The 26654-nt window shown below is 37.6% G+C and overlaps 1 protein-coding gene across 1 annotated transcript in view; it reads left to right on the forward strand.

The window, feature by feature from the left end:
- The window catches only part of RAB10 (RAB10, member RAS oncogene family), an 85685-nt gene that overhangs the window by 55184 nt on the left and 3847 nt on the right, over positions 1-26654 (forward strand). The window contains exons 3-5 of the mRNA XM_012788154.3: positions 5712-5850; positions 22156-22245; positions 22889-22990. Of these exons, the coding sequence (XP_012643608.1) occupies positions 5712-5850; positions 22156-22245; positions 22889-22990 (331 nt within the window). The remainder of the gene's footprint in view (positions 1-5711; positions 5851-22155; positions 22246-22888; positions 22991-26654) is intronic.

Below are 26654 nucleotides of genomic sequence, written 5' to 3' on the forward strand. Positions count from 1 at the left end.
CAGGTCTTCTTAAAATAAAACATGGCATGTGAAATTTGACATCATTCATAAAGGAAGGAATAACTTCATATGTTACCAAAACACACAAAGTTATGAAATTGGGGGTCTGCCTTGAAGAGCAGATTGATGTTGCCTCTGGTCTGTTCCAGTGCTGTCAGTCAGTGTCCACACCAAAAATAACTGTCATAACAGCAGCCAGAGTACACAGCTTCCCTAACCCTGAGTGTGGTACTAACAATTAAGGAAATAAACCATTTTGTTTCCTGTGAACATATCACTATTGTGATATGCCAGTGGGAAAAATAGTATTTCACAATATTTCTCAGCTATGTATCTATTATTTTATGTAAGGAAAATTCTGCTATTGGGTTATAATTTCAGAATCTAAGTAGGCTGGGAAGAAAAAAAAATTTTAACAGCAGAGGGAAACAGTAGGTTTGAAAACAGTCTTAGAGGCTCACACCTGTAATCCCAGCATGCTGGGTGGCGGAGGCAGGAGGATTCCTTGAGGCCAGGAATTCAAGACCTGCCTGAATAAGAGTGAGACCCTGTTTCTGGGGGGAAAAAAACAGAAAAATTAACCAAGCATGGTGGTGCTCTCCTGTAGTCCTGCCTACTGAAGAGGCTGAGGCAAGAGAATCACTTGAGCCCAGGAGTTTGACATTGCAGTGAGCTGTGATGATGCCACCACACTCCAGTCTAGGCAACAGAGCAAGACCCTGTTTCAATAAAAAAGAAAAGAAAATAGGCTTAGAAATGTGTATTATGGTGACATAAAAAGACATGAATATGTACAGTGTTTAATTGTGTTTCAGATATTTAACACCTTCTTTTGTTTATTGAATTCAACCTGCTAGATTGGATTAGGCTTTAGCATATATATGTATGTAAACCTAAAACTAATTTGACCAATGAATAAGGGGCTGTGGCTCTTATTAGCCTGGGGCAAAGGGTTGCCAGTTAGCCTAGAGGCAAGGACCCTGTTCCCTGGTTTGAAATATTATTGATTGTCTAAACAGTTGTTAGAGGCTGGTATAATGAAAATATAAAAATATAGACAGGACCCAGGAAAAGGATAGTTTGAGATCAAGAAGCCAGATCCTTATGTGGGGTAGATACAATCATGTTTAAAAGTATAACTGTTTATAATATGGAAATTAAAATGGGATATAGAATGCTTTAAAAAATTTTAATGGGAAGATTACATAAAAAGAGGGAGAATATAGGCTGTGGCTCACGCCTGTAATCCTAGCACTCTGGGAGGCCGAGGCGGGCGGATTGCTTGAGGTCAGGAGTTCAAAACCAGCCTGAGCAAGACCCCGTCTGTACTAAAAATAGAAAGAAATTAATTGGACAACTAAAAATATATATACAAAAAATTAGCCGGGCATGATGGCATATGACTGTAGTCCCAGCTACTTGGGAGGCTGAGACAGGAGGTCGCCTGAGCCCAGGAGTTTGAGGTTGCTGTGAGCTAGACTGATGCCATGGCACTCAATCTAGCCTGGGCAACAAAGTGAGACTCTGTCTCAAAAAAAATAAAAAATAAAAAAGAGGGAGAATAACTGAGTATAAGAGATTCTGGAAGATGAAGTAGACAAAAATCAAAAGAACAGAAGGAATAAAATGCCATGGATTAAAACAAACTTACTCTGGACATAGTGATTACTTTTCAGAGGGGCCATTAATATTTCAGTATCTTTTATGATGGTGTTTCATAACTAATCAGCATTATAATATAAAACCTCTTTTCTAGGTACTGTTGATGTAGATTTAGCTAAGTAGCATCTTTTACAGTGTGTTCTTTCTTGGTGGGGAATTTAAGTCATAGATTTGACATCAAAGTGTATATATAATTTGTTAATTGTATAATGTGAATGAATAGGGAAGAAGGTAGCATATAATAGCTAGAAAGTGTTGTGGGTGACATTCGTAGTGGAGTGCTGTGGATATATGTCTCTCTCAATGGCTATTAATTATGACAAAATTGAAATGAAAGTTTCTTGTGCCCTCCTACACTATAGTTGTTAGGCACTATCTGAAGCCTAGGTCCTGCACATTCTTTGTCTTAGATAAGTACATTTCTAGCCTGGATTTTAAGTAGGAGACATTAACTTGTCTGTAAGGGGATAGAAATAGTTATACTTCTTTTTACCAGTTCAGAAAAGAATTAAGCTATTTCTGTTGTAATGAGACAAATCTTTATTTTTTTATGAAAGCATAAAGGTTATGGTGAGCTATGATCATGCCTCTGCACTGCAGCCTGGGTGACAGAGTGAGTAAGACTTAAAAAAGTAAATAAGTAAAATAACTTGAGAGAGCTCTTAATACCATAGAGCATCTATAAATCTATAAAGGTGATTTTGACTTAGAGCATTATTAGAACATCTTAAAAACATGGAATTAAATTCTCAGTCTTATATAGTGACATTATTACATCTTTGCATATTTTTATAGAAAATATTCCTCCTAATTATTAGTTAACCCTCCTAATTGTTTATAAATGAAAAAACTAAAGTCCAAGAGGTTAAGGTACCTCCAAAGGTCAGCCAGCTAGGAGGAAGAGTTGGAACCTAAGAATAAACTTGAGTTTGACTCCAAACCCATGTTCTGTGTGCATTCTTGCATAATGCCTAGCACATAGTAGACATTCAGTAAATATTTGAATTGATGGATAGATGGCAGATGTATGAACATGCTAATAAGATCATTCAAAATATGAAAAAATTGAGGAGCTAATAGTATACAGGCAGTGGAACAAGCTTGTGAATTTAGGGACATAGGTGATTTGCATTTCACTAATGACATTAGGTACCATCTAGGTTTGATGTTAAGTATATTCTGTGGTGTTCGCACAGGGTTGAAATTGCCTAATGATGCATTTCTCAGAGCATATCCCTGTTAAGAAATGCAGGACTGTTTATAAAAAGGAAGTAACTATTGGATTTGACATCCAGAACGTTACTGGAGACCTTTTGAAGGGAAATTTTATTTAATAATAGTAGTCCAATTAGAAACAGTTGAAGAATGAATATGGAGAAACAGCAACTAGAGACAACTCTTTAAAGAAGTTTGCTGGGAAGATTTTTTTATAAGTGTAGACAGGCTTATCTGAAAATTTATATGGAAAAGCTCTAGGATATCTAAAACAGCTCTGACAAAGTAAAATAAGTGGGAAGAATCAGTCTTCCTGGTTTTAAGACTTTTTATTTAGCTACAGTAAACCAACACAAGTATGGTAATAGAGCCCTACACACATAGGACATTGAAACAGAATAAAGAACCCATAGATTGAACTATGACCTACGTATTTTTGACAATGATGCTGGAGCAGTTAGACATCCATAGGCAAAACCCACTTAAAATTCACATTTTGCACCAAAATTAACTCAAAATATATCATCAATTTAATAAAACCATTTTAAAGAAAGAAAATATAGAAGAAAATCTTTGAGACCTAAGTAAAACTGGATAAAGAGTTCTTAGGACATGACACTAAAAACATACATAAAAGAAAAAAAATCAATAAATTAATTGGGCTTCAACAAAATTAAAAGCTTTTTCACTCTATGAAATACCTGGTCAAGAGAATGAAAACATCAGTTACAGACTTGGAGAAAATATTTGCAAACCATACATATCTGACAAAGGACTTACATATGAAAAGAACTCCCAAAAGTCAACAGTAAAAAAGCAGACAATTCAATTAGTGAATGAGCAAAAGACATAAACAGATACTTCACTAGAGAGGATGTATGGATGGCAAATAATCATATGAAATAATGTTCAATATCTTAGCCACAGGGAAATATGAATTAAAACGATAATGAAATATCACTGTATGCCCTGTTAGAACAACTAACAAAAAAAATAACAACATCAAATGCTGGTAAGGATGCAGAGAAACTGAATCTCTCATACATTGCTAGTGGTACAGCCACCCTGGAAAAGTTTGGCAGTTTCATAATAAAGTTAATATACACTTAACATGTGACCCATAAATAACATTCCTGGGCATTTATCCCAAAGAAATGAAAACTTATGTCCACTCAGAAACCTGTACATGAATGTTCGTAGCACTTTATCTGTAATAGCCAAAAACTGGAGACAACTCAAATGTCCTTCTGTAGGTGAATGATTAAACCAATTATGGTACATCTATACTGTAGAACTTTGGTCCCCAATCCCTGGGCCATGGACCGGTACAGGTCTGTGACCTATTAGGGACTGGGCCACAGAGCTCCACCGACACCCACTTCCCACACCCCCATCTGTGAAAAAATTGTCTTCCATGAAACTTAGGAATGGGGGTGGGGCACAGCAGGACATGAGCTGGGGGAGAGCAAGTGAAGCTTCATCTTCCTATTGCTCCCTTCACTGTCTGAGCTCTGCCTCCCCCCTCCCACATGGAAAAATTATCTTCTAAGAAACCAGTCCCTGGTGCCAAAAAGGTTGGAGACCACTGCCATAGAATACTACTCCGAAGTAAAATGGGACAGACTAGTATTACATATAACAATTTGGAGAGGATCTCAGAAGTACCATGCTGAAAAAGTGATAAATGACAATTTCAGAAAGTAGTATCCTGTATAATTCCATTTATGTAACATTCTGGAAATGAAAAAATTATGGACATGGAAAACAGATTTTGGCCAGAGTTTAGGGACTGTGGGGCCAGGGAGGTGATGTAGCAGTTCTCTATCTTGTTTGTGGTGGTGATTTCACAGATTTATCCCTGTGATAATATTACAGATAACTACATATATATACATACACAGATGGATGTCAATGTGCATGTTGGAAAAAAATGTGACATCTGAATAAGGTCTATAGACTGTACCAACATTGGTTTCCTGGTTTTGCAGCCTTGTAAGGTGTTGTCATTGGGAAAAACTGGGTGACAGGCACTCAAGGCCTTTCTGTATCATTTTTGTAACTTCCTGTAAGGCTACAATTATTTCAAAATAAAAGTTTTCAAAATGTTAGCTGAGAAGAGGAAGAGAGAAATGAAGCATTAGTTGGAGGGATGTTGGGTTAAGAGTGGAGTTTTTGTTTATTTTTAAAAGGATAGGAGATACTAAAAACATGTTTTTTTGTAAGTTAATGAGAATGATCCATAAAAGTAGAAGAAATTAGTGATGTGAATGAGAGCGTATAATTATAGGGGCAAAATATATCTTAAACCTTTGGCGTGAAGACATTAATAATGAAAAATACTGTTATTTATATATTTCTGTCTTATTATTTATAAATGTGGCTATCTTTACAACTTTTTAAAAATAGTTCTAAATGTATATGTGGCTATACTATGGTGTAGTCCTTTAATGTTCTAAAATTCCACATGCTTTTGTATTACATTGTGGAACTATAAATTACTAAATAAAATGAAATTCAAAGAGTTTTTATGGTGCTTGCTGGTGTTTATTAAATAACTTCAAGAGTTTTATGTGTCACTTTCTACTGTTTTCCTTTTCAGATTTTCATCCAGTATGGGTAGGTCATTAATTTCCTTCAACTAAAAAGTTCTTAACATATATTTATGAAAGACCATAATTGTTTACTGTTTAAGAGTTAAATGAGTGTTGGTTCTGTTTTGCTTTGTGGTAGATAGTGGATTTTAATCTTCGTCTATATATTCTATTGTTTTGTCCTTTATGTGGAATGGAATGATATCAAAATGCTTAATATAAATTATTGGCTGTTTATTTCAGGGATACAGCAGGCCAGGAACGATTTCACACCATCACAACCTCCTATTACAGAGGAGCAATGGGTATCATGCTAGTATATGACATCACCAATGGTAAAAGTTTTGAAAACATCAGCAAATGGCTTAGAAACATAGATGAGGTAAGACCTAGAAATTGCATAAGCCCTTCATGAACACACATTTGCATGCTTGGTTAGGAAGAATTAATATTCCAATTGATCTTCATTCAGGATATAATGTACTGTTATTATTGAAGTCATTATTATTGAGATATTTCTGCTTTTTAAAAGTTAATGTTATTTTTTGCTTACCATTTTAAAAAACTTTTGAGCAGTCTTTAGAATTCCATCAAAGACAATTACTAAATTACCCAAAAATTCTATACATTTGTCTTATAAGACGGCCCCAAATAAAAGCTACTAGTGGTTTTACATTGCCTTTCTCAAAATGAATTCCTCATTGAATTTTTATTGAATGAATGAATGAACTTTCCAGGGGTAATTTTTTTTATAAGTTATAGAAATATTATATCACTTTTAGACATTTTGGAATGTATGGAATACTAATATAATAAAAACCTAACCAGGAAAATAGTGCCATATTATTGCATGTGAAGATGTCAATTTTATAAGGTAAAGTTGTGTTATCAAAGCATGTCTGTGTCTGTGCTACAGCGTAGTTGATTTCTTGTTAGAATTATTTTTCATGCCTTATTGCTTGCTTCCTTTTACACTTTAAATTTCATTAAGACTAAATCTTTAAGTTTTGGCTTGGTACATGATGATCAAGTCTTAAAACAATACATTGTAAGACCCAAGACAATACTTTTAATAGTAGTAATTTTAAGGGCTCATTATTAGGGTAGGAACTAAGACTAAGAAAGAATTTTCAACTCGAAGATTAGGATAGATTTGAAGCAAGAAGTTTATTTTACTTTCCAAGAGAGGGAAAGGGCATGATGGCAGGAAAGAAAGAAAGAAGTACTAGTGCCTGCCCTGAATAAAGGTGGCTTGGGCTTTTATTGTTGTAGAACGATAACGGCGTAGTTGTTGTATTTTCTCTGCTATACTGACTTTAGCAGTCTCCTTGGAATGTGGTCTGGGCAAATGTGGGGCAGGGCTGTGCCCTTTCTGTCTGTTTAGTACTTTTCAATTGCTGTTGAAACAAACTCTTAAAGACAAGTTAAGCCACAGTTGCTTAAGCAAACAAGGGGGGCATTGTATGCATTGATTTTTTTTCTCTTAGGTGGTTCACTAGCAATGCCATCCTTTCATTCATTACTGCTTTTTCATTGCTAGAATAAATCTTTAAGGAGAAGCCTCTGATTATTTAATAACTAGTAAAACTTATACACATATCTTGAAACAAAAAAGGCTTCATTTTAATTTTCTTATCCTTTATTTTATACTCTGACTAAATAGTCTGTGTAATAAGAGCAGCTTATTTAGAGTAGTTTATTTGCAGTGCCTTTCCAACAACAACCATTTCTCTGGTTCTACAGCATCAGTTGGTGTCCTATGGTTAAATCCTGTTCTGATACTAAACACCCAGAGTTAGTGTCAGACACTGTTCAGATTCCTTGCTCCCCAGGATACTCACACTTATACCCAAGTTGGCTACAAATTGGAGGCCACAACCCCACTTAATGTTTGATAATTTGCAAGAGTGACTCATAGAACTCCCAAAAGTGCTATACTTATGATTATAGTTTTATTATAAAGGATACAACTCAGGAACAGACAAATGGAAGAAATGTATATGCAAGGTATGGGCATTGATGAGGTGGGGTTGCAGGGCTGCCATGTCTTATCTGGATGCATCACCCTCCTCACCCCCAGCACCTTGATGTGTTCACCAATGGGAAGCTTCCCTAGCTGCACTGTTTCAGAGTTTTAATTGAAGTCCCATTATTCTGGCATGAATAATTAAATCACTGATCTCTGATGATTGAGCTTAATCTCTAGCCCCCTTCCCCTCCTGGGAGGTCAGGAAGTGGGGCTAAAATTTCTAACCTTCTGATCACATGGTTCCTTTAGGGACCAGCCCCCATTGTGGAACTAGTTAGGGGCCCTGCCATCAGTCACCTCATTAACATAAATTCAGTTTTAGTACAAGGGCTCATTATGAATAACTAAAGACACTCCTGTCAATGGGGAAATTAGAAGCTCAGTGCCAGGAACTGGGGACAAAGACCAAGTATGTATTTTTAATGTACCACAGACATTATATACTTGACATGGTGTAGACTAGATGGCTTTTTGTTTCTCAGCATAAACTAAGATACATAAAATCTAGTTATTAAAAAAGAAAGTCCCTATAGTCCCAGCTACTCAGGAGGCTGAGGTGGGAGGATCACTTGAGCCCAGGGGTTCAAGGCCAACAGTGCGCTATGATCTTGCCCGTGAATAGCCACTGTACTCCAGCCTGGGCAACAAAGTGAGACTCTGTCTCAAAAAAACCAGAAAATCCTGTTTCTCTGCCATATAAGAGGTTGGTTTTGCCAAATTTTCTCTTTGATTTAGACATTAAACTTTAAATGAAAAGAAGCTGGATTGGTTCAACAATATTTTTAAAAGGATTACATAACATGATCAGGAGGAATATATCCTAGGAATGCAAGAGTGATTCAACATACAAAATCAGTTAATGTAATACACCATGTTTAAAAAGGACAAAAACTGTATGATCATCTCAGTAGACACAGAAAAAAAGTCACAGAATTTATCACCCTCTTATGATTAAAATAGTCATCACCAGCCTGAGCAGTGTGGCAAGAACCCATCTCTACAAAAAAGACAAAAAAGGAAAATTAACTGGGGATAGTGGCACACATCTATAGTCCCAGCTACTCTGGAGGCTGAGGCTTAGGATCACTTGAGCCCCAGGAGTTTGAGGTTGCAGTGAGCTATGATGATGTCACTGCACTCTAGTCCGTACAACAGAGCAAGACCGTGCAGTGTGGCGGTGGGGTGGGGGGGAGTCAAACTAGGGATAGAGAAGAAATTCCTTAATTCCATAAAATTCCATAAAACATATACAAAAATCCCACAGTTAACATTATACTTGTCCCCTAAGATCAAAAACATGGCAAGGAAGTTTGTTCTCTCCACTTCTGTTCAACATTATGCTGGAGGTTCTGCTAGGTTTTGGCAGTTAGGCAAAGAAAAGGAAGCATACAGATAATAAAATAAAACTATTTGTAAATGATGTTATCTTGTATATAGAAAATCCTAAGGAATCCACACACATACACCAATAAAACTATTAGAACTAATAAATGAGTTCAGTATAGTTGCAGGAAATGAGATCAATACACAAAAATCAATTGTATTTCTGTACACTTGCAGTGACTAATCCAAAAATGAAATTAAGAATACAATTCCAGGCCAGATGCAGTGGCTCACTTTGGAAGGCCAAGCTGGCAGGATAATGTGACACCATGAGATGAGTCTGGCAGCATAGCAAGACCCTGTCTCTGTGTGTGTGTGTGTGTGTGTGTGTGTGTGTGTGTGTGTGTGTGTGTAAATAAATAACAGCCAGGTGTGGTGGCATTCACCTGTAGTCCCAGATATTTGGGAGGCTGAGGAAAGAGGATTGCTTGAGCCCAGGCATTTGAGGTTGTAGTGAGCTCTAATCCCACCACTGTAGTACAGCCTGGGTAGTAGAGCAAGATATTGTCTCTAAAGAAAAATATATATAGAGAGAGGTACTGGCATAGGGATAGACATGAAGATCAGTGGAATAGTGTTGACTTTACATCTATGATCAGTTGGTTTCTGTGACAAGATTGCCAGGACAATTTAGGGGGGAAAGTACTATCTTTGTAACAAATGGTGCCTGGAACAACTGTATATCCCCATGCAAAAGAATGAAGTCAGACCCCTACTTCAGACTGTATGGAAAGGTTAATTCAAAATGGATCGTAGACCTAAATGTAAGATATAAAGCCATAAGAGTCTTAGAAGTTACACAGGAATAAGTCTTTCTGACCTTGAATTAGACAGTGGTGTCTTAGATATGTTACCAAAAGCAGAAGTGGCAAAAGAAAAAAATAGTTAAATTGGGCTACATCAAATTTAAAACTTCTGTGCTTCAAAGGTTTTCTACTATTGAGAAAGTAAAAAGCTAACCCACAGAATGGAAGAAAATATTTTCAGGTCATATATTTGATAATGGACTTGTTTATGCAGAACATAAGAATTCTCATAACTCAATAAAAATTTAAAGAAGGTATACACATAGCAGATAAGCCCATGAAAAGATGCTCATCAGCATTAGTCATTAAGAAACTACAAATCAAAACATCAGTGACACACCATGTCATACCCACTAGGATGGCCTTAATGAAAAGGACAGACAGTAGCTAGTGCTGATAAAGATGTGGTAGAATTGTAACCTTCATATGTTGCTAGTAGGACTGTAAAATGATGCAGCTGCTTTGGAAAGCAGTTTGATAACAGTTCCTCAAAATGTTAGACATGGAGTTATCATCTGACCCAATAGTTCTACTCCTCAATATGTACCCAAGAGAAGTCAAAAGCATGTTCATATAAAAAGTGTACACAAATGTTTATAACAGCATAATTCATAATAGCCAAAAAAATAGAAACAACCTAAATGTCCATCAACTGATAAACAGATAAATAAAATATGGTCTATTCATACAATGGAATATTATTCAGCCATAAAAGGATGCTGATACATGATATCAGTATCATAAATACTGATACGTGGTATAATGTGGGCAACCCTTGAAAACATGGCAAAAGAAGCCAGACATAAAAGGCCATTTATTATATAATTCCTCTTAAATGAAATGCCACAAATTGACAAGTCCATAGAGATAGAAAGTACATTCGTGGTTGCCAGAGGCTGGAGACAGGGTGAAGAGGAGTCACTGCCACAGATACAGGTTTTTGGGGGGGTGGTAAAAATATTCTAAAATATTAGATGATGACAGTTGAACTGCCTTGTGTGAGTATACTAAAAAACACTGAATTGTATATTTTTAAAGGGTGAATTTTACATGTCAATTATGTCTCAATAAAAGTATTACTTTAAAAAAAACTGAATGGAATTTTCACACCTTCTTTACAATTACAATTGATCCTTGAACAACATGGACGTGAACTACACAGGTCCACTTATACATGGAATATTTTCAACCAAACCTGGATTAAAAATACAGTATTTACAAGATTTGAAACCCACCTATAGGAAACCCACTTACATGTATACTCAAGTTACACAGGGCTGCCTGCTGGACTTGCGTATGCACAGATTTTGGTGTAAAGTACAAGGGGTGTCCTAGAATCCATCTCAAAAGATGACTTCTCTTTCCTTCCTTTTCCTTTCCTCTCCTCTCCTCTCTCCTTTCTCCTTTTTCCTTCCCTTCCCTCCCCCTTCTCCCTTCCCTTCCCCCTTCCATTTCTTTTCTTCCTTCCTTTCTTTCCAGGGATCTCACTAAGTTGCCCAAGCTGGCCTTGAACTCCTGGGCTCCAGTAATCCTGCCTCCACCTCCCAAGTAGCTGGGACTACAGATGTACACCACAGCACCTGTCTTTGTATCTCTTTAGCAAAAGGAGGCAAATACACGTTTTCAGTGCCTTGGAATAATAGAGATAAGAAATCACTGATAGTTAGAATCCCAGTCCTGATGCTTTTTATTAATAGTAACATGACCTTGCTAATATACTTTTAATTCTGTTTTCTAAATTACATTCTACATTTTAATGGTGTTGGCATGAAGGGTTTTGTGGACAAATAAGTTAAACAGGTCTTTTTATTATGTGATTTCTGATCTTTTTGTATGCCTTGGTATATTATGAATATCCAAGATGAGAGTTATACTATGTAGCATTTTGAAACTTGTTGACATCTTTTATCATGAATCTTTGTATCAAGGAACAACTGTTGGGATGAGTGTTTTAGAAAGTACCAAATACTTTGTTAGTGTGTAAATGAAATAAGTACCTAAGATAGTCTGGGAGGTGAGGGGAATGACATTTAAACTGAGACCTAAAGAGATGAGTAGAAGTTACCCAGATAAGGACAGAAAGAGAGTGTGACAGATTCAAATTTAAGATGAATTACTAGCCGCATTAACCTGAGAATTTGCTGAATAAGAAAGAAAAATAATTTTTAAAAAGAGATAAGACGAATCAGATCTCTTACTTTACTTTTGGTATCTAGGGAATATAAGTGCTTTTGCTGTGGGAATATTTAGGGAAAGGTGCTTTGGACTAAAGACTTTAGCTTTAGAAAACCCAGTCTCAGGTTTGTTCTGTAATGTGTACAAGAAAATGTTCTTGGCCAGGCACAGTGACTTATACCTGTAATCCTACCTAGCACTTTGGGAGTCCCTAAAAAATAAAATATAAAATAAAAAAGATTCATTTAGCTCCAATTTTACAATGTAGTGCTTTAAAAAAAATTAACAGGTTCTCTTCTTACTCTTCACATATTAAAATAACTTGGAGGCTCGTGCTTATGAAACATGCATTGGCTTCTAAATGGTTTCATGGTTAATTATTAAACTTAAAAACATCTGTTTACTTAGAGTCTGTTTAAAATAATGATGGACAGTGATCTTTATCTAAACCAGTGGGTTTCAATCAGGGATGATTTTTACGCCCTAGGGAAAATTGGCAATGTGTGGAGATATTTTTGGTTGTTAGAACTGGAGGACAAAGAGAATGTTGGTTTAGAATATCAGTAGTGCTGAAGTTGGAAACTACGATCTAAACTTATCTCTCTGTATTATAGTACCTTGGGAAGTTAGCCATTTTAAAAGCTAGTTACAGTCTAGGTGTATTACGTTATATTGATTGAGATATGTGTCCTCTTGCGTAAATACGTCTCTTTATGGATATGTTTGTGTGGTGCATCTACCAATCTTTATGTGTTTTTGCCTGGTGTAGTTAGCACAAGTTCTGTGTATCTGAATGAAAAAGGTTAATATGCATGTTGGCATAAGAAAACAGAAGTTCTGTACATTCTTTTTTTTTTTTTTTTTTTTTTTTGAGACAGAGTCTCGCTTTGTTGCCCAGGCTAGAGTGAGTGCCGTGGCATCAGCCTAGCTCACAGCAACCTCAAACTCCTGGGCTCGAGTGATCCTTCTGCCTCAGCCTCCCGGGTAGCTGGGACTACAGGCATGCGCCACCATGCCCGGCTAATTTTTTATATATATATTAGTTGGCCAATTAATTTCTTTCTATTTATAGTAGAGACGGGGTCTCGCTCTTGCTCAGGCTGGTTTTGAACTCCTGACCTTGAGCAATCCGCCCGCCTCGGCCTCCCAAGTGCTAGGATTACAGGCGTGAGCCACAGCGCCCGGCCGCTGTACATTCTTAATACTGTTCTAGTGGTCCCCTGGTTTAGGAGTGAAGCCTCCTTTAACATCACCATCCTTGATTCTTACTGTTACTATTGCCATGTAAGGGTGACCTTAGCTGTAAAGATTTGTATAATACTATTTTGCCTTTTTTTTTTTTTAGCTTTTGTGTTTGTTATTCAGAGAAGGATTTCCCAGCTATTTTTCTGATCTTAGCCTAGCTGCTATCTCTTTAGCACTATGTAAAAGGGACTGTAAGTAGAAACAAAGAAAATCTAAGCCAATAAAATATTCACTCAGAAAGTTTCCTAGACTGATAGGAATGTGTTATTACTTAGTAAACCCAGAAATGTGTTCTTGCTGGATATATAATAGTTCGTAATTTCTATATCTGAGACCTAAAATTCTTAAAACAGATGGGGCATACATAGTTAATGAGCCAGGTTTAGGCAGTTCTGTGTTCCTAAAATACATCATTTTGAAAAGCATTTCTTATAGTCATGACATCTAACTAGGAATGTAATGAGACTTTACCATGTCATAACATTTTATAAAACTCAGTGCCTTGTTTGTAGGTTGTTAATCATCATGAGAGGTACTGGCTCCTTCTACATCATTAATACAAGAGGCTTTTAACTTCTTAATGAAAATTTACAATAAATATATGATAATATGCCTTGGGTCAGTCCAAATGCAGTTCCACATTTCCCCTCAAAGATGAAAAGGTGTGTACATACCATTTCTAAAGAGAAAGGAATATTCAAAATAGAAAGAAGCCTTCCTGATCAATACTAAAAGGGTTGGTGTGTTTTGTTTGTTTGTTTGTTTGTTTTTAAGAGACAGTATCTCCCTTTTTTTTCCAAGGCTAGAGTACAGCAGTGAGATCACAGCTCATTGCGACCTCAAACTTCTGGGCTCAAGTGATCCTCCCACCTCAGCTTCCCAAGTAGCTACAACAGGCATGTGCCACACCTGGCTAGTTAAAAAAATTTTTTTTGTAGAGATAAGGTCTTGCTGTGTTGCCCAGGCTGGTCTTGAGCTCCTAAGCTCAAATGATCCTCTGGTCTCAGCCTCCCAAAGTATTGGGATCACTGATGTGAGCCACTGCACCCAACCAATACTATAAAGACAGCCTGACCTGCCATTATCATGGTTTTCCCTGCCCCCTTTGATAAGAGGTATACCCTCCAGGAAACCAAGGCTGAGTAAGGGGAGTAGAAGGAGGAGCTTGTACAGGGAGCCTGGGTATAATCTAGTCAATTTTTTTTTGTGCCAGGACCTAAAGGCACTGATACCAATATGTGATCACCACTGTCTTACACCTTGCTGCTCTAGGACTGACACTTAAGCTCTAAGGTATTAATCAGGGCTCTGAGGTCTTTTTTTCTTCAGGCTTACTTTCAGATCTCTTTTTGAGTTAGAATTGCATTCATGCTCTAATGTCATACATGTATAAGGAATTTTACCTATGTCCTCCCAACCCTAGAATACTAATGTGTGTGGTTATAGAGGTATAAAGGCTTATAAATAGCCGGTCAAATTGCTATGGCTTTGTGAATTTCTTTAAACAAGGTTCTAAATACCTTAATACTTCTAAATATACATCTATGGTAAGTTTACTTTTTTTTCTTTTTTCTTTTTTTTCTTTTTTTTTTTTTTTTGAGACAGAGTCTCACTTTGTTGTCCAGGCTCTAGAGTGAGTGCCGTGGCGTCAGCCTAGCTCACAGCAACCTCAAACTCCTGGGCTCGAGTGATCCTTCTGCCTCAGCCTCCCGAGTAGCTGGGACTACAGGCATGTGCCACTATGCCCGGCTAATTTTTTTTTATATATATATATCAGTTGGCCAATTAATTTCTTTCTGTTTATAGTAGAGACGGGGTCTCGCTCTTGCTCAGGCTGGTTTTGAACTCCTGACCTTGAGCAATCCGCCCGCCTCGGCCTCCCAAGAGCTAGGATTACAGGCGTGAGCCACAGCGCCCGGCCAGTTTACTTTTTTTGTACTTTATAGATCACTTATTTATTGGCTTCCTTCCAGTGACCCACTTGCATCTTAACTTACAGGTATCCTTAGTAGAATAGTGGCCTGTAAATGCTACAGATTTAGATAAATTGTGGAGGTTCATTAACTGTCTCTGGCAACTTGCAGTGTCTGGTAGTGATTAATTAGGATTTTGGTATTTTATTACAGGTGACTGATAATTTGACATTTTAGTGGCTGGAAGCCTTTTAGAACAGTGCTTCTGTACTTTATGGGGGTCATGGACCATACATTGAGAATTTATTAACTTATTTTATGTATTCATTCCCTTTGAGAATGTAGAATCTTATCAGAATAACGTACATACACAACTTGCAAAGTTTTACGTGATTACTTGAAATTCTTGAAGTCCCTGAAGTCTATCCATAGGTTCCAAGATAAGACTGCCTTTTGATACTTAGCACATTGCAGAGTTTTAGGAGCACCTGGTATATTGTTGCTTATTGTTGGATATTTACCAAATTGCCCATATTTTAGTGGTAACATAGATTAAGAGGCACTAAATTCAGGTGAGACCATGGTATCCCTAAATAGGGAATTTCTTTGTAAAACATTGTGTAATTTGTTTTCTTTTTTTTAAGCTTGTGATTCTATTAAGGGTATTTCCCCCTACATAAAGAGGTACCCTCCCTAGCCCCACCTTTTCTTTTTGCCCCCTCTCAAACTACTGTTCACCCTTGAACAACATGGATTTGAATTGCATGGGTCACCCAAGCTGGAGTGCAGTGGCATGATCATAGCTCACTGCAGCCTTGACCTTCTGAGCTTAAACAGTCCTCCTGCCTCAGTCTACTGAGTAGCTGGGACTACAGGTGAGTACCACCACACCCAACTAATTTTTAAAGTTTTTTATAGAGAAAGAGTCTGTGCTATGTTGCCCAGGCTGGTGTGGAACTCGTGGTCTCAAGCGATCCTAGGCCACTTTGGCCTCCCAAAGTGCTGGGATTACAGGCATAAGGCACTGAGCCTGGCCTATATGTGAATTTTAAAAAATAAATCCATTGAAAAAATTTTTGGAGATTTATAACAATTTGAAAAACAGACAAACCACATAGCCTAGAAATATGGCAAAAATAACAAAATGTTAGGTATATTATGAATGTAAAAAGTATATGTAGATACTAATCTATTTGATCTTTTACTGCCATAAAATATATACACAAATCTATTGTAAAAAAATTAAAATTTTTTAAAACTCATACACTTTTAACCTGTATATACATGGTGCCATTTGCAGTCCAAGAGAAATGCAAAGATGAAGTATTAAATCACAACTGCATAAAATTGATACATATTGGCCAGGCATGGTGGCTCACGCCTGTAATCCTAGCACTCTTGGAGGCTGAGGTAGGAGGATTGCTTGAGCTCAGGAGTTTAAGACCAGCCTGAGCAAGAGGGAGACCACGTGTCTACTAAAAATAGAACAATTAGTCAGGCGTCATGGCAGGCACCTGTAGTCCCAGCTACTCGGAAGCTAAGGCAGCAGGATCATTTGAGCCCAGGAATTTGAGGTTGCAGTGAGCTATAGTGACGCCATGGCACTCTACCCAGGGCAACAGAGCCAAACTGTCTCAAAAATAAACAAAGACAGGGTACTACTGTGGTAATTTTGTAACTACCTCTTGTTGCTGTTGCAGTGAGCTCAAGTGTTATGAGTATCCACTTAGATACTTGTGATACATGAGCAGTTTATCTCTCCAGTAAATTGCTTATTGCAGTAAAAAATGAGTTTTTATCATGTTTAGTGCAATACCATAATTAATCCTTGTATAATGGTGGGACCCATATGAAGTGCTATTAGTGATGCTGGGAGTGTTCCCAAGAAGCAGAGAAAAGTAATGGCATGACAAGAAAAAGCTGAGCTGTATCATAGATTGAGGTCTGCAGCTGCAGTTGCCCATTATATCAAGGTAAATGAATCCAACACAAGGACCATTTTAAAAAAAGGAAAGAAAATTTGGGAAGCCATTGCTGCAGGGTACACTAGGTATGAAAACCTTGCACTTTTTGTAAAATACTATTCTGTCTCTTGTTGAAAATGCAGCTTTCATTATATATGGGTACAGGTTTGCTGAAAGGACTCTAATATTTAAGAAAAAGCAAAGTCATTATATGACAGCCAAAAGCAAAGGACAGGTGAATAAAGCTGGAGGATTTAATGCCAGCAAAGAAAGGATGGTTTGTTAGAAATGTGGAGAAAGGCAAAAAAGTAAAAATTTTTTTAAAAAATTTTGATAATTTTAGAGGTTTGGCCTTAAAAATGTCAAAATAACAGGAGAAGTAGTCTACCAACCAAGAGGCAGCAGAGGAGTTCTCAGGTGCCATTAAGAAAATCATTGAGGAAAAAAGCTGTCTGAACAGATTTTTTTTGGAGCTGGGGATACAGGATATCACTCTGTCACTCTGGCTAGAGTGCAGTGGGCATCATCATAGCTCACTGAAACCTCAAACTCCTGGGCTCAAACAATCCTCCTGCCCCAGCTGTCTGAGTAGCTAGGACTACAAGTGTGTGCTACCATGCCTGGCTAATTTTTCTATTTTTTGTAGAGGTGGGGTCTTGCTTTTGTTCAGGGTGGTCTTGGAGTCCTGACCTCAAGAAATCCTCCCTCCTTGGCCTCCCAAAAAGTGCTAGGAGTACAAGCTTGAGCCACCGCTTGGCCTTGTCTGCACAGATTTTTAATGTAGACGATAGTGTCCTATAATGGGGGTGGAGGGGGGGGGAGTGCCATTAAGGACATTTATATTAGGAAGAGAGGCAAGCACCAGGGTTTAAGGCAGGGAGGGATAGGTTAATTCAACTGTATTGTGCAAATGCAGTTGGATTTATGGTCAGGGCTGCCCTTTTGAAGGGAAGAAATAAATGCCAGCTGCCAGTCTTTTGTTGTTGAGCAAGGAAGGAGACCTGGACAATACAAGAACCCATTTCTGTATTGGTTCCACCAATACTTTGTCCCTGAAGTCAAGAAATACCTTGGCAGTAATCAACTGTCTTTTGAAGTTCTTTTGATGTTGAACAATGCCCCTGGCCACCCACAACACTGTGAGTTCAACACTAAAGGCATCAAAGTTGTCTACTTACCTCCCAAACACAACGCCCCTAATTCAGCATCTAGATCCAGGGAGTCATGAGGACCTTTAAGACTCATTGAAACACAGTACTCTATGGAGAGGATTGGCAGTGCTATGGAAGAGAACCCCAACAGGGTAAATATCATGAAAGCCTGGAAGGATTTACACCAATGAAGATGCCATCATTGTTACAGAAAAAGCCATGAAAGCCATCAATCCCCAAACAGTAAGTTCCTGCTAGAGAAAGCTGTGTCCAGATGTTGTACATGACTTCACAGGATTTAAGGCAGAGCCAGTCAAGGAAATTATGAAAGAGATTGTGGATATGACAAAGGCTAATAGACAGCACACCAGAGGAATTAACAGAAGACAACTTGATGGAGGCGAGTGCTTCAAACCAGTACCAGACATTGAAGAAGCAGCAGTACCAGAAAACATGTTGACATTAGACAGTCTGGCAGAAGTGTTCTGATTATTCAAGACTGTTCTTGACTTCTTTTCTGACATGGACTCTTCTGTGATATGGGCACTGAAACTAAAGCAAATGGTGACAGAAGGATTGGTACTGTATAGAAACATATTTAGAGGGGGAAAAAAAAGCAGTGGCGGGGTGCAGTAGTTCACACCTGTAATTCCAACACTTTGGGAGGCCAAGGCAGGAGAATTGCTTGAGCCCAAGAGTTCGAGACAGGACTGGTCAACATAGTGAGACCCCCATCTCTACAAAAAATTAAAAATTTAGCCAGGTGCGGTGGTACGCAGGGGGAGACTGAGGTGGGAGGATTGCTTGAGTTCTGAAGTTCAAGGTTATAGTGAGCTATGATTGCACTGTGGCAATAAAGCTTAGGCAACACAGACCCTGTCTCTTAAAAAAAAAAAAAAAGAAGGAAGGGAGGGAGGGAAATGAAAATGCAAGAAAGAGAAATTATGATGTATTTGTATAAATTTACATCAAGCATGCCTGCCTCTTCTGCCTCCCCTTTCCCCTCTCTACCTCTGCCATGCCTGAGACAGCAAGACCAATCCCTTCTCTCAACGAGGATCTATAACGTGATCCATTTCCACTTAATGAATAGTAAACGTGTTTTCTCTTATAATTTTTAAATAACATTTTCTTTTCTCTAGCTTACTTTATTATAAGCATATAGTATATAATACATACAAAATATGTTACTAGACTGTTATCGGTAAGACTTCTAGTCAATGGCAGGCTATTAGTTAAGCTTTGGGGAGTCAAAAGTTACACACAGTGCCCCTTGCTCCTGTGTTGTTCAAGGGTCAACTGATACTGTTTTCAGTCATGAGCACATTTAATAACTTTCCTAGATCTGCTTTCTTATAGCTATAGGAAATGGAGTTAACTGCCTATTTGGCATTATGTTGTTTTTGACTACTTTTTTTATTGTGGTAAAATATAGATAACATAAAATTTATCATTTTAACCAGTCACATTCAGTACATTCTGTTGTGCAACAATTATCACCATCCTTTTCAAGAATTTTTTCATCTTTTTGAACTGAAACTATGTATCTATTAAACAATCACTTCCTGTTTCCCTGTTCCCAGCCCTGGCATCCACCACCATTCTATTTTCTGTCTCTGTGAATTTGACTGTTCCAGGTATCTCATATAAGTGGAATCTTACAGTATCTGTTCTTTTGTGACTAACTTCATTTAGCAAAAAGTCTTCAAGGTTCATCTGTGTTGTAGCATGGGTCAGAATTCCTTCCTTTTGAAGGTTGAATAATATTCCATTGTATGTGTATATACTTCATTTTGTTTATCCATTCGTCTGTCATTGGACACTTGGGTTGTTTTTACTCTTTAGCTATTGTGAATAATGTTGCTGTGAATATTGGTATACAAGTATCTGTTTGATTGAATCCCTGCTTTAAATTCTTTAGGGTATATATCCAGAAGTAGAATTGCTGGCTCATATGGAATTCTGCTTAACTTTTTGAGGAACCACTAAACTTTTCCACAGTGGTTACATCATTTTACATGCCCACCAGCAGTACACACAGATTTCAGTTTCCCCACATTCCCTCCAGTACTAATTTTGTTTTTGTTTTTCTTTTTTCATTTTCTATTAATAGCCATACTAATGAGTGTGAAGTGGTATCTCATTGTGGTTTTGATTGGCATTTCCCAAGGATTAGTTAGTGATATCGAGCATCTTTTTGTGTACTTATTGTTTACTGGTGTGACTTCTTTGGCAAAATGTTCAAGTTCTTTGCCCATTTTTTAATTTTTTTTTTTTTTTGGTTGAGTGTTAGGAATTTTTAATACATTCTGGATCTGAATCCCTTATATATATATATAATTTGCAAGTATGTTCTTTTTTTGCTCTTTTTTCACTCTCTTGATAGTGTCCTTTGTTGCACATTAGTTTTTAATTTTGATGAAGTAAAATGTATCTACTTTTTATTTTATTGTCTATGCTTTTGGTACCATATCCGAGAAATTATTGCTAAATCCAATGTCCTGAAGCTTTTCCCATTTTCTTCTAAGAGTTTTATAGTTTTAGGTCTTTGGTCCATTTTGAGTTAATTTTTGTATATGGTGTAAAGTTCCAACTTCATTCTTTTCATGTGTGTATCTGGTTTTCCCAGTGCCTGTCCTTATTGACTGATTTTGGCACCCTTGTCGAAAATCATTTGACCATATATGGGAGCGTTTATATCTCTGTTCTATTCCATAAGTTTGTGTGTCGATCTTTATGCCAGTACCCACAGTATTTTGTTTTGTAGGAAGTTCTGAAATTAGTGTGAATCCCCTAACTTTGTACTTTTTTCCCCAAGATTTTTTGGCTATTCAAGATACCTTTAGATTCCATGTGAATTTGAGGATGGATCTTTTGATTTTTGCAAAGATTGTCATTGGGATTTTAATGGGACCATTTGTTTTTAACTGATTATAATGCATAGATCTCCTTGTGCTATAGTTGTGTAGCTATTTAAGATTTTAAGGGCTCTAAATTTTTAAATGACGTCTTCTGAAGGGAAGTACACATTATAAATATGAAATCACAATCCAGCTTGGATTTAGATTATGCATAAGGGATTCCAGTGTCATATCTTTTGCCTGTATCTTCCCTTTTGGTAAGAACACATATAGAAAGTAGTAGACAGCTGCCTCCATGGGGAAATACTATTTGACATGGATATATCTTAGGAATTGTGTCTCTTTTCTAGGTGATTAAATAATTTATAAAGGCTTTTAGCACTGGCTTTAGGGTGACTACTTTAAAACTTTCATGCTATCAAAATGTCACTCTAAATTGAGAATAATTCATTTTTAAAGAACAGTAAGGCCAGGCCTGGTTGCTCATGTCCATAATTTCAGCACTTTGGGAAGCTGGGCAGGAGATTGCTTAAGCCCAGGAGTTTGAGACCAGCCTGGACAATATAGCAAGACCCTATCACTTAAAAAAAAAAAAAAGAATGAAAAATTAGCCAGGTGTGGTGGCCACACGCCTATAGTTCCAGCTACTCAGGAGGCTGAAGTGGGAGGATCACTTGAGCTCAAGAGTTTGAAGCTGCAGTGAGCTCTGATTGTGCTACTGCATTCCAGTCTGGGCAACAGAGCAAAAACCTGTCTCAAAAAGAAAAAGAAGGCTGGGCGCGGTGGCTCACGCCTGTAATCCTAGCACTCTGGGAGGCCGAGGCGGGCGGATTGCTCAAGGTCAGGAGTTCAAAACCAGCCTGAGCGAGACCCTGTCTCTACCATAAAAATAGAAAGAAATTAATTGGCCAACTAATATATATATATAAAAATCAGCCGGGCATGGTGGCTTGTGCCTGTAGTCCCAGCTACTCGGGAGGCTGAGGCAGGAGGATCGCTTGAGCCCAGGAGTTTGAGGTTGCTGTGAGCTAGGCTGACGCCACGGCACTCACTCTAGCCTAGGCAAGAAAGCGAGACTCTGTCTCAAAAAAAAAAAAAAAAAAAAATATTAAGCCATAATTCATGATGGTATGTAAAAGTAAAATTTTCTTCCATTCTAGCATGCCAATGAAGATGTGGAAAGAATGTTACTAGGAAACAAGTGTGATATGGATGATAAAAGAGTTGTACCCAAAGGAAAAGGAGAACAGGTAAAAATTTCTGAATGAAAGTGTATCCTGCCCTTTCTTTGTAAAGATAATGTTGCTTCTGATTATTTTTACAGTAGTGGTTATGGAGTACACTGTGAGCTAGTCATACAATTTTTAAATGCTTGTTGGAAACAATAGTTTATCATTTGAGTGATTTTTTTTTTTTTTAGTACCTATCCAACATGTATATGAGAATCCAATCCACGTGACCTTATTTTTATTTTTAGCCTTATTTAAACCTACAAAGAGGTGAAATATAAATCAGAGATTATCAGTTTTTTAACTTAGGACTTTAAAGAAATATGTCAATTAGTATGATTCTTGTGTATGTATCAATTACTGTGATTCAGAAGCCTGTGATGAGCAGAAATCAGACCTTGATAAGTCACATTGAGCTTCTCTTAAGTTTGCCTCCAGAGTTGAAAATCTGATTTAGAAATAAACTCTTGGAGTAAAGAGAGGATTATTTTGATTTCTTTTGTTTGTCTTTTTAAAAAGAGCTTGACTTATTTAAATAATTTGTTTCATATATTCTAGTTGGAATCACTGCCTTCAAAATATGATTAATATTTGCTCTAAGATGTTAAAGTCATTCAGTCGGACCCATACTTGATCATTTTATGATATTTTGCTTCTGTTTTAGATTGCAAGGGAGCATGGTATTAGGTTTTTTGAGACTAGTGCAAAAGCAAATATAAACATCGAAAAGGCGTTCCTCACATTAGCTGAAGATATCCTCCGAAAGGTAAGTTTCTATTTTTACTTCCTACTGAGGTACCTGAGTTATCTCAGTTGAATATTTCATCTCTTCTAAACTACTGAATTTATATACAAAATTTGAGTTTGGGAACTGTTGTTCCTAGTTGATTACCCATTACTAATGTCTGGTCCTCCAAAGTGAAATAAGGACTGAGGGGAATAGAACAATGCCATCTGGAAATCTGAAGGATCTAGTCAGTGGTAACAGTTAGTATCCTGAGCTCCCACAAGTCCCCAATTCTGTACTCTTTATTTCAACTTTTTATCTTGCTCCAGCTTTTTTTTTTTTATCTTGGACTCTTTTCTTTCTTTCCTTTTTTTTTTTTTTTTTAAATCTCCCCTTTATTTCTAATTGAACTCATTTCTTTTATTGAGTCCATTGCATTCTCATAGATAATTTTTAAAAATTTAAGAAGTGAATGTAGGCTAGACAGGGTGACTCATACCTGTAATCCTAGCACTTTGGGAGGCCAAAGGTGGGAGGATTGCTTGAGGCCAGGAGTTTAAGACCAGCCTGGACAACATAGTGAGACCTCACCTCTACAGAAAATTCAAATTTAGCTGGATATGGTGGTTCATGCCTGTAGTCTTAGCTACTTGGGAGGCTGAGGCAGGAGGGTCACTTTTGAGCCCAGGAGTTTGTGGCTGCAGTGAGCTATGATCATGCTACTGCACTCCAGCTTGGGACACAGGGCAAGGCCCAGTTTGTAAGAGGGGAGAAAAAAATACATATATTATATAGTTACTGCTACAGAATCACTATTCTGCCATATAGTCACTTCTAAGGGAAATAAAAGACATGTATAGATTCTGTATGTGCTGGTGATGAAACATTATTCCAGTACTCATAGTCCAGGCAAAGACCCAGTATATGACTCACAAGAGTCTTCACAAAACTCACTGAAACACCCTTATCTCTGTGTTCCTTCTCTTTCTGGGCTTTTTGGTTTTCCCCATGCTTTCTGCTTACTTTCTGTCTATGATGTGTCCTTTCATCTTCTCACCAGTCTTGGCATTTTTTTTTAATAGTACTATATAATTCATTTTACAATTTGTGCCCCAGTGAAGTAGAGCTTCCTTATTGTCATATTAAAGGTTTAAAAGTATGAATACACCAGGCCAGGCATGGTGGCCTACACCTATAATCCTAGCCCTCTGGGAGGTCAAGATGGGAGGATAGCTTGAGCTCAGGTCGAGACCAGCCTGAGCAAGAGCAAGACCCCATCTCTACTAAAAATAGAAAAATTAGCTGGGTGTGGTGGTGCACACTTGTGATCCCAGCTACTCAGGAGGCCGGGGCAGGAGGATCGCTTGGGCCCAAGTTTGAGGTTGCTGTGAGCTAGGCTGATGCCACAGCACTCTAGCCTAGGTGACAGAGCAAGACTCTGTCTCAAAAAAAAAAATTTGAGTCCGTGTGGTGGCTCACGCCTAGCACTCTGGGAGGCCGAGACGGGCAGATTGTTTGCGCTCAAGAGTTAAAGACCAGCCTGAGCAAGAGCGAGACCCTGTTTCTACTAAAAATAGAAAGAAATTAATTGGCCAACTAAAAACATATAGAAAAAATTAGCCAGGCATCAGGTGGCGCATGCCTGTAGTCTCAGTTACTTGGGAAGCTGAGGTAGAAGGATTGCTTGAGCCCAGGAGTTTGAGGTTGCTGTGAGCTAGGCTGATGCCACGGCACTCACTCTGGCCTGGGCAACAAAGTGAGACACTTTCTCAAAAAAAAAAAGAAAAAAGAATGAATAAACAAATATAGAAGATCTCAGTCTAGCATCTTCCCCATGTAAACAGGCCCAAATATGAGGTAGCATTCTTTTTCATGCACATATACTCTCTTTGATGTGGTGAAGTAATAAGTTAAAACATTAAACATAAACTTGCTGCACATTAGAATTAACTTTAGAATTAAAGCAATTTAAAACATTTTTAACTTAATTATTTGGATAGGTAATTTATTCTGATGGTTCAAACATTTAAAATAAAAAGAGAAAAAAGTACAGAGAAGTCTCCCACCCTGTTCCCCTAATGCCCTCTGTTGCTAGTTCCTTGTCCCGCCCCCACAGGTAACCAGTGTAATTCATTTCCTAGTTATTGCTATGAGTATATATTAATATGTATTCTTATTCCCTCCTACTCCCTTTTAAAATAGATTTTATCACCTTTTTTTCCCTTACTATAAGGGAAATATTCTACGTTTTAAGTAAACATGCTACTCCTTTGAAGGGTTATAATTAGACAAGTCTCCCAGTGAGGAACATTTAAATTATTTTCAACCTCATGTGCTCATAAACTGTGTTTGTAGTGCATTTTTTTTTAAGAAACAAAATCTTGCTCTGTCACCCAGGCTGGAGTACAGTGCTGTGATCATAGCACACCGTAGCCTCAAATTCTGGGCTCAAAGGATCCTCCTGCCTCAGGCTTCTGAGAAGCTAGGACTATAGGCATGTGCTACCGCTCCCAGCTAATTTTTTTATTGTTTTGTAGAGACAGGGGCTTGCTCTATTGCCAGACTAGTCTTGAACTCCTGGCCTCAAGAGATCCTCCCAACCTTTGGCCTCCCAAAGCATTAGTATTACAAGTGTGAGCCACCATGCCCGGCCCATAATCTTACGTTTAAATAATTTTGCATGCGTAAACATATTTGCAGGACAAATTTCCAGAAGTGGCCAAAGAACATATATGTATATTTCCAATTTAGATACATGCCACCAAATTCTGTCATGTGGTTGTACCAATTTATACCTCCGCTAGCAGTGTATGAGAATGTCTGTTTATTCACACGCTGGCCAGCACAGTGGATTTATAAGACTCAGATCTTTCCCAATCTGACAGGTTAAAAAAATGTAGATTTAATTAGCAACTCTTAAGATTAAGGCTGAGCATTTAAAAAAATATGTTTAGAGCTGGGTGCAGAGATGTGTGCTTGTAGTCCCACCTGTTTGGGAGGCTGATGTAGGAGAATCACTTAAACCCAGAAGTTAAAGACCACCCTTGGCAACATAGGGAGACCCTGTCTGAATGAAAGAGAGAGAGAGATTGCTTAAGAATCACTTTGCATTTCCTTTTCTCTAAACTTTTGTTAATTCCTTTGCAAAGTTTTTCTATTTGGTTATTGACCTTTTCTTATTTTTAGATAGGAGCCAGCTTAAAGTTGTATTTAATAAACTTAATTAATACTTTGGCTCTAAAATGTTTTGCCCTGCAAAAGATTCCCCCTCCCCTTTTTTTGAAAGAATCTATTTCAGGGATCCAAGTTAAATTCTAACAAATGGGCTGTGTGAGTGGGATGCTAAGTAAATAAATGTTACTAGCACCCATATGTCTTAAAACTGATCCATACCTGGAAGTTCCTAGAGAAAGAGTATTTCCTGTGCAACTATCTTATTTTCTTACTACGTGCTAGGCCTCCTCTTTTCTCTTAATTTTTCTCAAAGATTTGTATTAGGAGCAAAGTCACTTGTATGGGAAAACCTACAAAGGTCTTTCTGATGCATAACTTGCTGCTTTCACATACAGGGAGGAGAAGAATCCCATCAGGTAGGGAGAGTAGGCAGGTAAGTTCTAAGGGCAGGTAGAAATTTCACTTTAGTGTGAGGTAAGTAGGCTACTTGAGTTTTTAAAATATTTTAATTATTTCAGCTTGTAGTACC

Source organism: Microcebus murinus, chromosome 3 (assembly GCF_040939455.1).
Source record: "Microcebus murinus isolate Inina chromosome 3, M.murinus_Inina_mat1.0, whole genome shotgun sequence".
In the NCBI taxonomy this organism is placed as follows: domain Eukaryota; kingdom Metazoa; phylum Chordata; class Mammalia; order Primates; family Cheirogaleidae; genus Microcebus; species Microcebus murinus.